The 15136-nt window shown below is 49.3% G+C and overlaps 1 protein-coding gene across 2 annotated transcripts in view; it reads left to right on the top strand.

Moving 5' to 3' along the window:
- GLG1 (golgi glycoprotein 1) overlaps window positions 1–15136 on the top strand; it is a 120403-nt gene that overhangs the window by 49462 nt on the left and 55805 nt on the right. The window contains exons 2-4 of one of the 2 annotated variants that reach the window (XM_075940659.2): window positions 6057–6089; window positions 8634–8720; window positions 12645–12875. In XM_075940659.2, coding sequence (XP_075796774.1) covers window positions 6057–6089; window positions 8634–8720; window positions 12645–12875 — 351 coding nt within the window. The remainder of the gene's footprint in view (window positions 1–6056; window positions 6090–8633; window positions 8721–12644; window positions 12876–15136) is intronic. The other variant, XM_075940661.2, reaches the window with a different exon arrangement.

The raw sequence follows: 15136 nt of genomic DNA, 5'->3' as shown, positions 1-15136 counted from the left end.
CTGCCGCTCGTCATGCGTGGCCAGTGCACACCTGACCAACTGGAAACAATTGTTCCAGTGTATTCAAATGACTCTCAGCACTGCTTTCCCTCCTTTGCTGGATTGCCCCCTTGAGTTAGTTAAAAAAAAAAAAAAAAAAGAAGCATCATGGGAGTTGGGGCCTGCTGGTAGGCATGTTGATCTTTTTATAGGCATTTAAGTAACTCTGTTATATGGAGTGTTATCTTTTTCCCCTGAAGATTTGCTTTTAAAACATGAATGATCAAGTAGGGGCTTCCTACTGCTATATTACAATGCAAGATTTGTTTCTTTTTTCTAACGGTGGCTCTAGGGACTGTATAAAGCACATTTTAGTTGGTTGGTGTTGTTGGTTGGTGGTGTTTTGCTGTATAAAAAGTCTGAGGGGGTGGCTGTTGGTCTGTAACTTGAAAAATGAGCAGTCCTGTGGCACTTTGGAGACTAACAAATACAGTATCAGAGCTTTTGTGGGCACAACCCACTCTTCAGATGCACTGGAAGCTGGCGTGGCAGGTGTATTTGGATTGCTGTAGTACCCCTGTGAGTGTGTCTTTCTGGTGACAGAACGGGCGAATGCTAGGGAAGAAGAGGCTGTACCGCATACACATGGATGGAATGTGTGCCCATGCTGGGAGTGCCAAGCTTTCTTCAGACTACTCCCAGCTGCTGAGCATCATCATCAGGCTTCGTCACATGGTGCTTGAGGGGTTTGCATGAGCTGGGCATGGCCAGTTTGACTGGCTTGAGAAGGGCGTTCCATAGGTAAGACACTGGGAGAGCTAGTAACACAGGTGGTGTCGGTAGATTGCTTCCTGCCCCAGTCTGCTGGACAAGGCTGGCTAAATAATCCAAGAACAGGGATGCAGCGCACTGTAGGGTCATAAACCTGAACTCGCAGAGCGAGCGCAAGAGGAGCCAGTGGAGAGATCCGGGGGAGGCTTAAATATAAGTCAGTCCAAACAAGTTCTCCAGCAGTTGAAATTCCATCGTTATTAATACCAGCTGGAGCACGTTTAGTTCATTTGTCAATAGCTGTGGAGGCTCCAAGCATGGCAGCAGGGAGCCAAGCTACTGGCTGCATGGAGGTGGGAGACCATTCTGCAGCAGCCCCCTGACAACACGGACTGGGCAGTGAGGCTGCATGTGACCCTGACCCAGCGCAAAGGATAGGCCTGCCCCTCAGCCTACGGATGTAAGTGACTAGTCAACTAGTCGCTTCCCCCCTTGCTGCCTCTGTTGCAAAGAGGCGGGGGCGGGGGGGGCGGAGGTGCTGGGGGGAGCAGGCTTAAAAGCTGGTTCCCCCAGCTCCAGCTTGGTGGGATGGGGCACTGGCACAACAGCAGCGCTGTCTTTGAAATGTACAAGAACCCCAGCGGGGACTCCTGTACGTTTGAAAGAGGAAGCCCTGTATGGAGCCTGGAGTCAGTGGGGGACCCCTTGACCCCGGGCTCCATGTGGCGTTTCAGTCTTTGAAATGCACCCCTGCTGGGCCTCCTGTACACTTCGAAGGCAGAACGCATGCTAATCCTTATCGACTAATCGAATAGTCGATGGAAATCCTATCTATTTGATTAGTTAATTGATATTTAACATCCCTATCTCAAACACCCCAGTGCCCTATGACCCCAGCAGACAGCATGGACTGTGTAGGCCAGGGTAGGGATGTTAAATAGCAGTTAACTGAATAGTCAGTAACCTCATGAATTCTTATCGGTTACTCGACTGGTCTTTAGTCCCCGGAGCAGGGCCAGCAGCAAGTGAGCTCCAGCCCCACTTGGAAGAAGCCCCCTGCCCTCCGCACTGCTGCCTTTGTGTCACCTACAATGGAATCGACATGAGCAGACGCTCAAAGAAAAAATCACCTAATTTTTATCATTCTTGGAGACGTGTTGCTCATATTCATTCCAGTACCTGGCCATTGGTGTTGCTGGCAAGAGGGAACTGAGAGGACATGGGGCTGGCAGCGCCTAATGTACCAGTGCGCGAGTGCGACACTCAAAGGGGCGCCCAGCTGACCTTATGGATACCACCAAGGCAGAAGTCTCCGACTGTGCATGTGGGTGCGTGCACGCCTAGCATAGAATGGACACGAGCAACACCTCTCCACGAGTGACAGTTACAAAAGAGAGAACCGGTTTTTCCTTACACTTAAAAAAATTTATTTTCCTAAACACAATCGCTGCTGGTAGATGAACTTTGGCAATTGGATGGATTGGAAATCAGAAACCACTAAGCAAGGTTATTGAGGACTACTATGAATGGGTGAAGCAAAATGCAGGACAATGTAGCACTTTAAAGACTAACAAGATGGTTTATTAGATGATGAGCTTTCGTGGGCCAGACCCACTTCCTCCGATCAAATAGTGGAAGAAAATTGTCACAGCCATATATACCAAAGGATACAATAAAAAAAAATGAACACGTATGAAAAGGACAAATCACATTTCAGAACAGGAGGAGGATGCGGGGGGGGGGGGGCTTAAGAACTGGGCTGTGCCCATGAAAGCTCATGATGCCATCGGCATGTTTTTTTAGTCTTTAAAGTGCTACCAGACCATTTGCTGGGTTTTTAAGGTTTTTTTAGATTTTTCTAGTTTGCCTCTCTCAAGGATGGGGACATGCACCCCAGAATTGGACCTAAGCCTCCATCTCCGCAGCAGAATGTTGCTGAAGTAATGTGGCACCTAAGACCATTTGGCCCATCCTGTCCTTCCGAGTGCAAGCACGATTCTGTTGAACACAGCGGGGACTTACCCCAGGGTTAGGCAAGTCCAATGAGTATTGTTTAAAAGAAGTTCTTGAAATCTTTCAGGTGAGTGCCCAGAGCCCTAATCCAATGCAGATTTGAATCTACGCCGCTGAGATTGAAGGTCATTTGGTATTGTCACAAACACAGGTAACCAAAGCAACAAAGGTGACATCTGGGTTGGCACTCTCGTCCTTGACATCATTTTGCTTACCAGACGCATTAGATCAGCCCAGCCCACCTTAGGGAAATCAGTGCTAGCCGCCATCCTTCTGCGAAGAAACTCTGTCCTTGTCTAAAATATGTGATGGCAGGTTTAATTGAGGGCATTCTGGCTCTTGCCTTTCAATTAGTTCAATCTGAAATGGATCTGTTTTGGTTCCAGCCATTGCTGAGTGATTAAGATGAGTAGAGGTAGAAATTTAGCCTGTAAATTGGACATTTAGTGGCTAAAAGCAGATGTAACTTTTAAAATACTGTAAATTTGACATTTGTTAATATTTCAGTGTGACCCACGGTATGAGGAATTTGAACTGGCTCTTACAGCCTTTAACAAAGCAGATAGTCCAATCACCAGGTTATCAGACAGCTGGGGAAGCGGGTTCTTGGAAGGCAGGGGTCAGCAACCTTTCTGAAGTAGCATACCAGGTTTATTTAACCCTCCTGCTCTGGGCTGTGTTGCTCTCTGGGGGAGGACGGGCTCTTTCCTCCATGTGCCCCATGGACCACCTGGGTCAATGCAAAGCTTTCCCTGGACTATTAGTTGCTAATGGAAGCTCACTGTTAATTACATAATTATGCCCGTTTTGCTAGTGCTGCAGCTGGGGAGAATGGCTTAATGTAAATTATTAAACCGATTAAGCATTTTAACTTTCTTGTGTTGGTTTATCAAACTTCATTTTAAATACAGTAAAACATTGTGTCCAACACAAGGTTTCAATGTTTTCTTTATGGCAGGGGTGGGGAACCTTTTTGGGTTGGGGGCCACGGACTGAAAAATCAGGTGGGGATCACAAGTGAGAAGCAAAAAAACTCCTCAAACCCTCACCGATGTGGCCCCCAGCTGAGAGAGCTCACTGCTCCGACGCTCCAGCTCCATGGGGTGAGGGGAAGGGAAGGGACAGGGAGGACTGAGGTTCGGGGTTTCCCATAGGCCAATCTACTTTTCTGGGGTGCCAGTTAGTGGATTTTGGGGATCCCCTTAGGCTCTGGGGCCTGCGTGCTGGGGATCGTCGCTCCCTGTTGTCTGGGTACCAGCAGAGCCATCTAAATTACCTCTTTTGCTGTGTACTAAATTGGAGCAGATTCTTCAGAGAGGGATGGGAAACCTTTGGGGGGGCACTGGCCCATAGAAAAATCAGTTGGAGGCCACACACACAAGTGAGTAGCAAAACCAAGAGATCCCATCTCATGGGTGCGGCCCCAACCCGTGCTCCGTCTAAGCTGGGGGGCAGCCCCCAGTCAAGCTCAGGGTCCCCTGCACACGCTGACTGACAGGACAGGGCTGATTAATCTCCTGCCAGGCTTAGAGGGACAGTGCCCCAGCTGATGAGCAGAAAGACCCACCCATTCAGTTCGGGGCACTAGGGTTCCCCTCGCATGCCAGCCCCACACAGAGTGAGTGGGGAGGCACAAGGCTCAGGGCTTCCACCCAGGGCTAGATAAACTCTTCTAGGGGCCCAATTGTGTGGGAGAGGTGCAGGGTTTGGGCAGGAGGGGCGTGGTGGGCTGCAGAAGGGGGACAGTGGATGGAGCCACTTATTTGGCACAGCTCCTGGAGTAGCACTGGTGGTTCTAATCTGCACTGGCAGGCACCCTCCCATTGCCCTCATTGGCTGGGATTGCCTGGCCTGCTCCGGGGGGAGGGAGGAGTATGGTGAGCCTCAAGCCACGTGGGCCAGAACCTTGGCAGGCGGCAGGTGCTCTATCCCTGCCGGTCACAAGTAGCTGCTGTAAAAAGGGAGCTAGGGTGTTTCTCCCCGGGCTGCTGCCGCTCAGTCGTGCTCGGAAGCCATACGGCGCGCGGCTCCACGCTTTAAACGGTGTGATAAGCTCCAGCGGGCTAACAGGCTACACCTCCCTTTTGCATGCCTTTGGTGGCAAGGATTGCCTCTCGCTTCCTGGCCGCAGTGGCGCTGCGTTGGCAGGATCTGTGGCCGGGAGATCAACTCGACAGCGGGGCCGGAGGCAGCAGTGTTGGGCTCCAGCGGAGGTGCGCCGCGTGGGCCGTTAATTGCGGGGTCAGACACGTGGGTGGCATATTCAGACCTCCCCTTTCTCGGCAGGGATGACACTGGGGTTGGGCTCACTTGGGGGAGCTGCTGGACCTCACAAGGCAAGGTCCCAGCGCACGGCAGTCCCCATGGGCATGGATCTTGGCGATGGGAGACTCGTGTATTTTGAGCGCAGATAGGTCCTGAGCCGGGCTTCTGGCAGCCTGCTGAAACATGCAAGGGAGTGGGGGAGGGGAACGCGTGTTGTCTGTAGCATTCACCTGTAAGCATTTGCTTATCGGTTAATTGACTCCTCTCACACCCCTCCCAGAGGGGAATTAATGCTGTAATGGGGGGAGCAGTGGGGTGCGGGTGGCTGCACCCTGAGTTGCCGATGGGTCCCATCAGCTCAGGAGTCCTGCCAAATGTTAGAATTAGACAGGCCTGTCTGTCTGTTAGCAAGCGCACCCCTTGGGTTTCTGGGGGTGAATTGCAGCCTTACCTGTTGGTCCAGGTGTCTCATCCTCCCAGAGCTGAAATATAGGACAACTGACCCCCGAAGTAAGGCAGCCAGGCCTTCCCTTCCACCTTGAATTAGGGGCTTGCACTCTGCACCTGTGCCACCAGGTGTGCCTGTGCTTTCCCACAGCTGCTACCCTCTTGGCTTATAACCTGGGGGGACTGAGAGGAGAGATCAGATGCAGCACAAGTCCTAGCTAGGTGGGAGCTGCATTAATACTGCTCCTTACTGTGCAACTTCAAGGCTGTAAAGTGCAACAGTGCCTGGAAAATTGCTGAACAGCGCCATGCCTCACTGAAACTGGGACAGTTATGAGGGGTTTTTCTTTGGGACGTTTTAATGGCATTTATGCAGCAGCTTTCTTGTGTAGTGTTTAAAGCTTCCTGTCTCCTGACTTTGGTGATAGTTTCATGGAAAAACGTAATCTTAAAATGCGTTTGGAAAATGCAGGGTTTTTTTTGCAGTATTTTGAAGATTTAACATCTTCATTATTTAGCATGCGGTAACCAGCTGATGTTAGATCCAGAGTAACACCCTTTTCTTTCTTCCTTTCTTTCAGCCGGACAATGAAATCTCTTCAGACTGCAACCATGTAAGTATCCGTTGATTTCCTTTGCTCTCTAGCTAGCTAGAGCATTTGAAACCTGCTTCCTGTGGCATCCTCTAGTGATCGTGCAGAGACAGAAAACGCTTTCTTCAAGCTGTAGTTTTCTGGGCCAATGCGGGTTTCTGGGCTTATGCTGAAGAGGGTGTCGTGGAGACCAGCAGACCAGGGAGACGGGGAGCAAAGCCTCTGAGGACGCTGGCAGCGGGACAACCGCGGCGTGTCTGGGCTGTCCGCTGCCCGCATGCTCCCCGGCTTTGCTCCCCATCTCCCTGGTCTGCTGGAGACCAGCTGTCCCGCTGCTGGCGTCCTCAGAGGCTTTGCTCCCCGTCTCCCTGGTCTGCTGGTCTCGGTCCTCCGCCTGCGTCTCCGTGGTCTGCTGGGGGGGGGGGGGAGTGCAGCTAGTACCCTCCCACCCCACCCCCCCCAGCAGACCAGGCTTTTCTCCGGACGCCTGTGGTAGAGCAGCTGGGGCGCTGCCGGTTGGTCCTGCAGCGCCGCTCTGGGCGCTACTGGACCAACCCGGCAGCACCCCAGCTGCTCTGCCCCAGGCGTCCTGATTCAGCCGCTGCTGGTCAGTTTCAGCAGCGGCTGAATCAGGACGCCTGGGGCAGAGCAGTGGGGTGCTGGTGGGTTGGTCCAGTAGCGCCGAGGAGCGGCGCTACTGGAGCAACCCAGCAGCACCCCAGCTGTTCTGCCCCAGGCGTCCCCAAGTCAGCCGCTTCTGAAACTGACCAGCGCTGACTACAGGAAGCCTGAGGCAGAGTTACTCTGCCCTAGGCTTCCTGGAATCAGCTGCTGATCAGTTTCAGCAACAGCTGACTTGGGGACGCCTGGGGTTCTTAAGTTGAATCTATGTAAGTTGGAACTGGCGTCCAGATTCAGCCTGTTGAAACTGATCAGAGGCTGATTCCAGGAAGCCCAGGGCAGAGCAACTCTGCCTCGGGCTTCCTGTAGTCAGCCACTGGTCAGTTTCAGCAGCGGCTGAATCTGGATGCCAGTTCCGACTTACATACAGATTCAACTTAAGAACAAACCTACAGTCCCTATCTTGTACGTAACCCGGGGACTGCCTGTAATGCAAGTCTGACACAATCTTTGTTTGACCCCTCAGTCATTTGTTTGCCACAAGTGCGAGGTACTGGTTTCTAACACGCAATTTGTGGGTTAACCTCTGGTGCTTCTGGAGAGAAGTGCCATAGAGCAAGCTAGCCGTGATAGCTGGGACTTGCCATGAGAGGCCAGACTAGTCCTGGTCTGTTGCCAGACATATTGAATTCTTGCTACCTTGTCTTCAGTTTCTTCCTTTAAATTGATCTAGTGCTGTAGGGCAGCTGTCACCTCCATGGTTATGGAGAGCAAAATGTGCTAAAAGTGGAATTCATTTTGAACGAGTATAAACAATTAGATCATATTTAATAAACTAATCCCAGACTCTTGCCTAAGAGGGGCAGTGACCCCCATACAGGAGTTTGAAAGGCTAAGGCATTTGGCAATAAAACAGATGTAGTTAACACCTAGAGACAAGCTGTGACGGCGCGTTGGGGGTTCCCCGTCTCCTGCACCCCGAAATGGCATGAACAGACTTCACCAGCCAGTAGAATGGAGGTTGTTTATTGTTCCTCCAGCACAGATGTAATCTGGTTTCAGGAACTGGGGCTAAGAGGCCTCAGTGCCCCCTTGAGATAGGGGAGTCCCAGCCCCCTCCCCAGCTCCTTCTTCCCTGCCTTCCAGCCAGGAACTAACTCCCCCTCCTCCAGCCCTGCCCACAGCCAGGGCAGCATTCCACCTCCCTTTGTTTCTCCTCATGGGGGGCCGCAGGTCAGACATGTTTTTGAGTCACCTTTGCATAATGAGGTTTTCCCTGCTGGGTCTTGCTCCAGACAGCAGAGGTCACCACAGCCCAGCAAGTACCCCCACTACGTCACACAAGCCCCAACTCTTCATGGTGTACCATCACATCACAATTGTCCTAGAGGTTATCTTATTAATAATAGCCTTCTGAATTGGGAAGTGAATGAGCAGCTGACTAGTCTCCTCTTGAGACAGGCAGCCATGAATCCAGCTTATATTGAGGACGCCACTGTATTTGTAGAGCGACATTGCACAGCTAAGCCATACATTAATGAGTTGAATGCATCGCTGTGCTAAGAGCTCACCTCACCAGGTGTTAACGTCTTTGTCTTGTAAACAAAGATCGTGAGATTCAGAAAATGGATTAATTGGTTCTTTTCCTTTTAATAACTCGGTTAATGATCGTGTAGAAATTCTGGCTTCAGCAATCATTTGATTAAAATGTGGGATGATGGATGACAAGGTAAGGCTGGAATAAGTGGTGTTCATGGGCTTTTTCTGCATAGCATTAGAGATGGCTGAAGAATGAAGCTGAGGTGTAATGGAGGTAACCGTACGTGAGAAGAATAAAACAGAAACGGAGGCAATCGGAAGAAAAACAGTCCGTTGTTCTGAGGTTCAAGATTTCCCAGCCTTCCTATACAAACTAATGCATTCTCTCTCTCTCTTCTGATTTAGCTGCTTTGGAACTACAAGTTGAACCTCACTACAGATCTGAAGTTTGAATCCGTGGCCAGAGAGGTCTGTAAGTCCACCATAACAGAGGTGAGAGTGACAGAGGGTATGGCTATATCTGTTTTATCTGTGGGTGGTTCTTAGCCCTGTGCTTGAGATCCATCTGAAGAACTCTTGGCGAGTGATAACTAGTGCTGTTTAAGCATGGCTTAGAGCCTAGTGTAGACAGACAGTGGCTGTACAAATGCATTAGCTGTGAACCAGTCTAGACAAGCCCTCTGAGACTGAACTGACAATAGACCCGTTTCTGCCTTCCTCACTGGAGGGGGAGGGGCAGACTGGTTCCCAGGGCTGAATTTGAGTATATTTCATTTGGTATTTGCACCTCTGTCTAAGGAGACTGGTTGTGAGGGCTTGGCTCGGAGGAATGATTGCACCGGAATAAAGAGAAATGATAAGCTAAGAATCCTGCAGTTCCTGCCTGACCAGTCACAGATCCAGTCCCTGGGGAGTGACCCTTGAGTGTGCTGCACCCCAAGGACCCCCACGGTCCACAGGGCAGGCCCAGCACTTCCAAGGCTCTCACACTGGGCCTGTGGCAGTGTTTCTCTCTCCACAGCTCTTTGCAGTAAATCCAGTCAAAACCACCTTCTGAGGGAGGCTTGTACCGTGCCCATTCAGGGTGCAGTGTTCTCAGTATTTGCAGTGACAGCAGCAGCGTTTTCAAAGCAAGGAAACAGTTTGTCGTGGGGCATACAGAATCCCAAAGTCCATAAGTTAGCTCAGAGATTTAGGGCCAGACCAGTGTAAGCAGCCAGCCAAGCTGTTATGGACTCCATTTGTTTGTCTGCTTTTCAGCCCGTAGGGGGGCTTCTGACCCCCCACTTCCCCAAAGGATAGCTGTCTCAGCCACCTGACGCCTTGCTCTGTTTTTCTCTACCCGGGGCCCTTGCTCTGCTTTCCTGGCCAAAAGTGGGGGAAATCTCCTTCCTCTAGGTCACTAGCTAGAATTGTCATGACCATTGGGGGGGTTCCCATTATGGAGCAAGAATACAGCCACTGACAGGGTTGCCCTCTGAGTTCGATTTAGCGGGTCTAGTTAAGACCTGCTAAACTAGACCTGCTAAATCAAACTCCAGAAGTTTGATGCGGCTTAGGGAAGACATGGCCTGACTTATCCATTGAGATTAATGGGTTCTCATCAGTTTTTTAATGACCCATTCGTTCCACACTAGACAGCTACATGAGAAATATCTCAGGCCTCTTAATCTGCCCCTAAAAGCTGATTTGACTCTTTGTACCCCGGTAACAATAGAAAGTACACTGGGAAAGTGACATGCATCTGACAAAGTGGGTCTTTGCCCACGAAAGCTTATGCTTCAACACTTCGGTTAGTCTATAAGGTGCCACAGGACTCCTCACCGCTTTTGCAGATTCAGACTAACACGGCTACCCCTCTGATACTCAACAACAATGTTAAAGATTCCCCCGTCACCTTCCACCAGGTACTTTGTGCGGATTGGATTCTTCCATTCTTCACTGTGTACGAATAGCCACTCCCTACTTAAGATTGCAGCTGAGTTTCCATAACAAACCTTGTTTTCCCCAGTAAAATCCACGTGTCCTTTTGGTTAGATCCGGGACAAGGTAGAATTTTTCTTTTCAATTTGAAGTGGTTCAGACAGTGGGTTCCTGACTGGAACTTTCCATGCTGAGCTTGCCCTCGGAGTCCTCTAGTTTGTGTTGCACTGCAAGACACTGTGCTGTGTTTGGAACCTTGTAGCGCCGAAATGGAAGAAACCCCACAAATCTCTTTACCAGCTGACATGCTGTAGTCAGTCAAGTGAAATACTATCTATTCTCAGCTGTTTGGTTTCTGTAATGGAGCTGCTGCAGAATTTTTGCAATCCAGGCATGTCTGAGAATACTCCCTTATCGCAGCACAGTTAATTTCCATTTTTATATGATGACTGTTTACATGGTTGTAAACATTGCACTATAAATCTTAGATAAAAGCTCCTACATGTAGTGGGGATAGACACCGCATTTTAATTGTATATTAACTGCCATGGTCTTCCTTTTCTGTAATGTTGTGACGAGTAATGATGCAAACAGGAAGTATGTGGTTTTATAAAATCTCAGTTTCATTCTGAAAGCAATCATGCCTGCTACACCTCTTGTTGATATTGTCTGGCAAGGTAGACGCATGAAACATTCCTGGCTTTGCATTGGATAAGGTAGATTATCAACCTGACATTTTTCAAACTAATAGTTTTTAAAAAGCTTCTCCTAGACCACCCTTTTAAGGGGGTTAAGAATTCAGAAGTTCTTCCAGGCCTTCCTATTGGAGGAATATGACCAGGTTTTTGGTTTTGTACATTATGTACCAATGTGAATTGTCCTGTTTGGATCTAGAGTACATTTTGATTTTTTTTTTCAAAAGCCTCTGAGGAAATTGGGCAGCCAGTGTCCTTGGGAATCACTAGAGGCTAGGTACCTCCCTTGAGAATTGTCTGCATTTTTGTCTTGTCTATCCTGACTGTACCCAATAGGTTTCAGTCATTTTTTCTAGGGGTTACATAATTGAAAGGCTGACATTGTAATATAGTTTGAATGTTGGGTTATTTGATAAAACCGTTGTCTTTACAAATGAGGCTTATAAATGGCTACATGCTATCGCTAGCTGGCATATACAGGCAGTCCCCGGGTTACGTACAAGATAGGGACTGTAGGTTTGTTCTTTAAGTTGAATTTGTATGCAAGTCGGAATTGGTACATATTGTAGGGGAAACTCTAGCCAAACATTTCTCCAGAGCTCAGTTTTATTCTCCCACACCTCACTTCCCTCAGTCCTTTATTCTCAAGCTGAGGTGTCTGCTGAGAAAAGCCGCTCCGCGTCTCCCTGGTCTGCTGGAGGGGCGGGGGGTGCTAGCTTCGCGTCTCCCTGGTCTGCTGGGGGGAAGCAGCTAGTGTGGGGTTGCCTCACGCTGTTTGTAAGTAGGGATCTGATGTAAGTCGGATCCATGTAACCCGGGGACTGCCTGTAGAAAGTAATTGGTAAGATTATCAGGCTAGAAGGAATCATTCTGAGTATCTAGACTGATGCCCTGCATAACAGCCTGGAAAATGTCCCTGAATTCCTGTTTGGCTTGGAGCATGTTTTATCTAGCTTCAGCCAGCAGCCACTTGTTGCTGTCTCTGTCTGTCTGTCTGTCTGTCTGTCTGATTGAAGAGCTCTAGTACATTTGTTCCCCTTTGTGGGCAGTTATAGAATGTGATCACCCCTTCACCTGCTCTTTGATAAACCACATAGATGGACCTCCCGGAGTCCGCCTGTACGATCTGTTTTCCAGTCCTTTAATCATTCCATGGCAGTTCTCTGAACTCTCTCCAATTTATGAGCATTCTCCTTGAATTGTGAGCACTGGAACAGAACACAGTATTCCAGTAGCAGACGCACCAGTAACACATGCAGAGGTAACAGAACCTCTCCTCCTACGCAGTAGTCCCCAGTTGGTGTGTCCAGCGATCGGATTATCCTGTGCAGTCATTGTATTATACTAGGAGCTAATGTTCAGCTGATTTATTCACCGTGACTCCCCCAATACTGTTTCAGAGTCAGCTTCCCAGGATAGCGACCCTCATCCTGTAACTCTGGCCTGTATTCTTTGCTCCTGGAGGCAGGACTGCAGCTTTGGCTGTGGTGACCTGGGCATAAGCAATCCAGATGGCTGTCCTGTCCCCTTCATTACTCACCATTCTGACCCAGTCTGTGTCCTCTGTAAATGTGATCAATAATGATGCTGTTTACTACAAGACAAATCTGTAGAGTGCTAGCGTGGAACGCGCTAGCCTGACCTAGTGCCCCAGGCTGGGTGTCTCGCTACTGCTTGGCCCAGATTGGTGTGTAGAGGTGGCTTGCATCATGGCATATCTGCACCTGATGCTTTAAAAATGTCTGACTTTAGGAGCTGCTCCTACTAACTCCTGGAACACAACTCTTTCTCTGCACAGATCAAAGAGTGTGCGGATGAGTTGGCTGGGAAAGGCTATTTGGTGTCCTGTTTGGTGGACCATAGAGGCAACATCACTGAATACCAGTGTCACCAGTACATCACCAAAATGACAGCCATCATCTTCAGTGACTACCGGCTGATCTGTGGCTTCATGGATGATTGCAAGAATGACATTAACGCGCTCAAATGTGGCAGCATTCGACCTGGAGAAAAGGTATCCACAGGACAGGTGGGTGGGAAGAGGGTGAGACTCGGGGAAATTGGATGCTATTGTGGAATGAACACCTACACCAGACTTCATTGCAGAGACTGAAAACCAGTGTTGTGTTCCGGCTGGCAGCGATAGCCTCTGCCCAAGTTGTTTCGATTAGTGCTAGTGCTTGAAGCTCTTTACTGAGGTGCTGGGAAACATGCTGTCGTCCTCGCTCCCACCCAGCAGTGATTTGTCCCCATGCCCGCCAGGCCCTCAGTACGATTTAAAATAGTGCACACTATGTCCTTGGTCAGGTGTGAGAATTTTGTTTTACATGGTCAATCCTACCGTCAGAATTAACTAGACCCATCTCGAGACACATTTCTCTGTGCCTTGTGTGCTGTCAGATGCCTGAACTTTCTAGGCCTGCCTACCCATCCCTTCTTTCTCCAGGAATCTGATACAAGAAAAAGCAGAACTGTGTAGATATCTTCAGACCCTCGTTAGTGTCTTCGTTTTAATTTGGAGCATGCCATTGGCTGCAAGAAACAGAGCATTTGGTTGAAGGGTTCTTTGGAACTTCAGGTGTTTGTTCCATGATATTCACTAGCAGTGTACTGTGTTTTTGAATTAAAACCTCACCCTCCATTGGTTAATTTTAGGGCACTTAAAATCAACTGCAGCCCTGTTAATGCCCCCTTCATTCTGTTTTGCTAGAAGAGCTGTGCACTATTGGCTGTTCAGTCCTGATCGTATCTTCCAGCTCTTGCAGAAACTTGTCTGATTGCCCAGCATCACATTTCACTGGACGTGTGGGCGCTTTAGTCAAGTCAGACAAGCTGTATCCGTTTCAGCTCTGATTGATTGATCGGTAACGAGCCGTTTCAAGATGCCAGTGAAGTTTGCGGTAGGGTAATTGGCGGAAGTAGAAAAGGTTTCTAGGCACTGCTTTCCCTTTCCTATTTCGGTAATCAGCATTATGGGACTGTTTCCATGGACCCTTACTGCATGGGTAAATTGACACGAGAGAGTGCAATTTGACTCAACTTCGTACTGGGCTTTGGCGTGCAAAGAAATAGGTGGCTCGAGGCTGGATTGACCCCCTGGTGAAATAGTGCAAAGGTGCTGCCCTGGACAATAGAGCAGTTGATTGGTGGAGGAACAGGAGTGGTGCTTTGCTGCTCTCTGTTGCATTGCAATTTAAGACCCCACACAGGAAGCGCGGGTGGGAAGGTTGTGTAACTGAATAGCAGGACATGCAGGTAGATGCTGCGTAGGTCAGCTTGTTCTGTGACTGCTCCTCATCTGGAGAAGTGGGTGAACTGGTCACTCTTTGAACCTTGATTTCTCTGTAAAGCGAAACACCCATTTTTGTCTCAACTGGCAGGAGGTTGGGACAGACTGAAATCCCAAGTATGGGTCCCCCCCCCACAAGCACTGGGCACATACTTGTGATTTGACTAAAGTCACGTTTACAGAACGGAGAGGGAACCGTGCTGAAATAGCTGCTCCCTAGGGCACATGTCGCACTTGATAAAAAATGAGGTAGTCACCCAGGATTTCGCAGCGAGCTGGCTAGTGTCTAGTCCTGCTCAAGTGGCTGATCAATCGCCTGCTGCTACCAGGGAATCTGTCAAGTGGCAGAAGTGTCCTGACCCTGCTGATAAACCCTGCCAAGGTCAGTCTGATTCTACGTGATGGAATTTGTTTTTACTTGGCCTTTTCTGCAGCTCTCGCGCCTCACTTGTGGCTGTGCATTAGGACAGACTTCAGTAACAGGATTACATACTGTGTTTTTCCACAGGACATCTGCTTTCATTCGCTGCACAAGATAAACAGAGCTCTGGGAACGAATGAGGGTTGGGTCGTGATTAAGACTACAGGATTCCAGCTTTTTGTAGCAGAAGCTGAACGATCCCATGAATGAGATGGGGTTGCAGGCAAGGGGAAACAGGATCTTGTGCTTAAAGCAGTCAAAAGCCACCCCGGAGAACTGGATTCTAATTCTGCCTCTCCTCCAGAGCCCTTGGTGTCATGTTGGCCAAGGCAAGTCACTACCAAACTGTCACAGGTTTTCAGTCATGACACTTGCAGCAACAAACAGCTGCTACACTCCTGTGGAAAGTACGCTAGGCAGTTACAGGAGGAATAGCCTCTTTTCCTGCTCGGCTTTAGGGATGTAAGATCCCGTTGAATCAGTCAACCAATTAAACATGTTTAACCAGTTAACTGCTTAATCGGGTCTGCTGTGGCCTGGCCCTGCCCACCCCTCTCTATCTGTGGCACGGTGGGCTGCT

This window comes from Pelodiscus sinensis, chromosome 12 (genome assembly GCF_052426305.1).
Source record: "Pelodiscus sinensis isolate ZL-2025 chromosome 12, ASM5242630v1, whole genome shotgun sequence".
In the NCBI taxonomy this organism is placed as follows: Eukaryota; Metazoa; Chordata; order Testudines; family Trionychidae; genus Pelodiscus; species Pelodiscus sinensis.
This window is presented reverse-complemented; position numbering and strand designations above follow the sequence as displayed.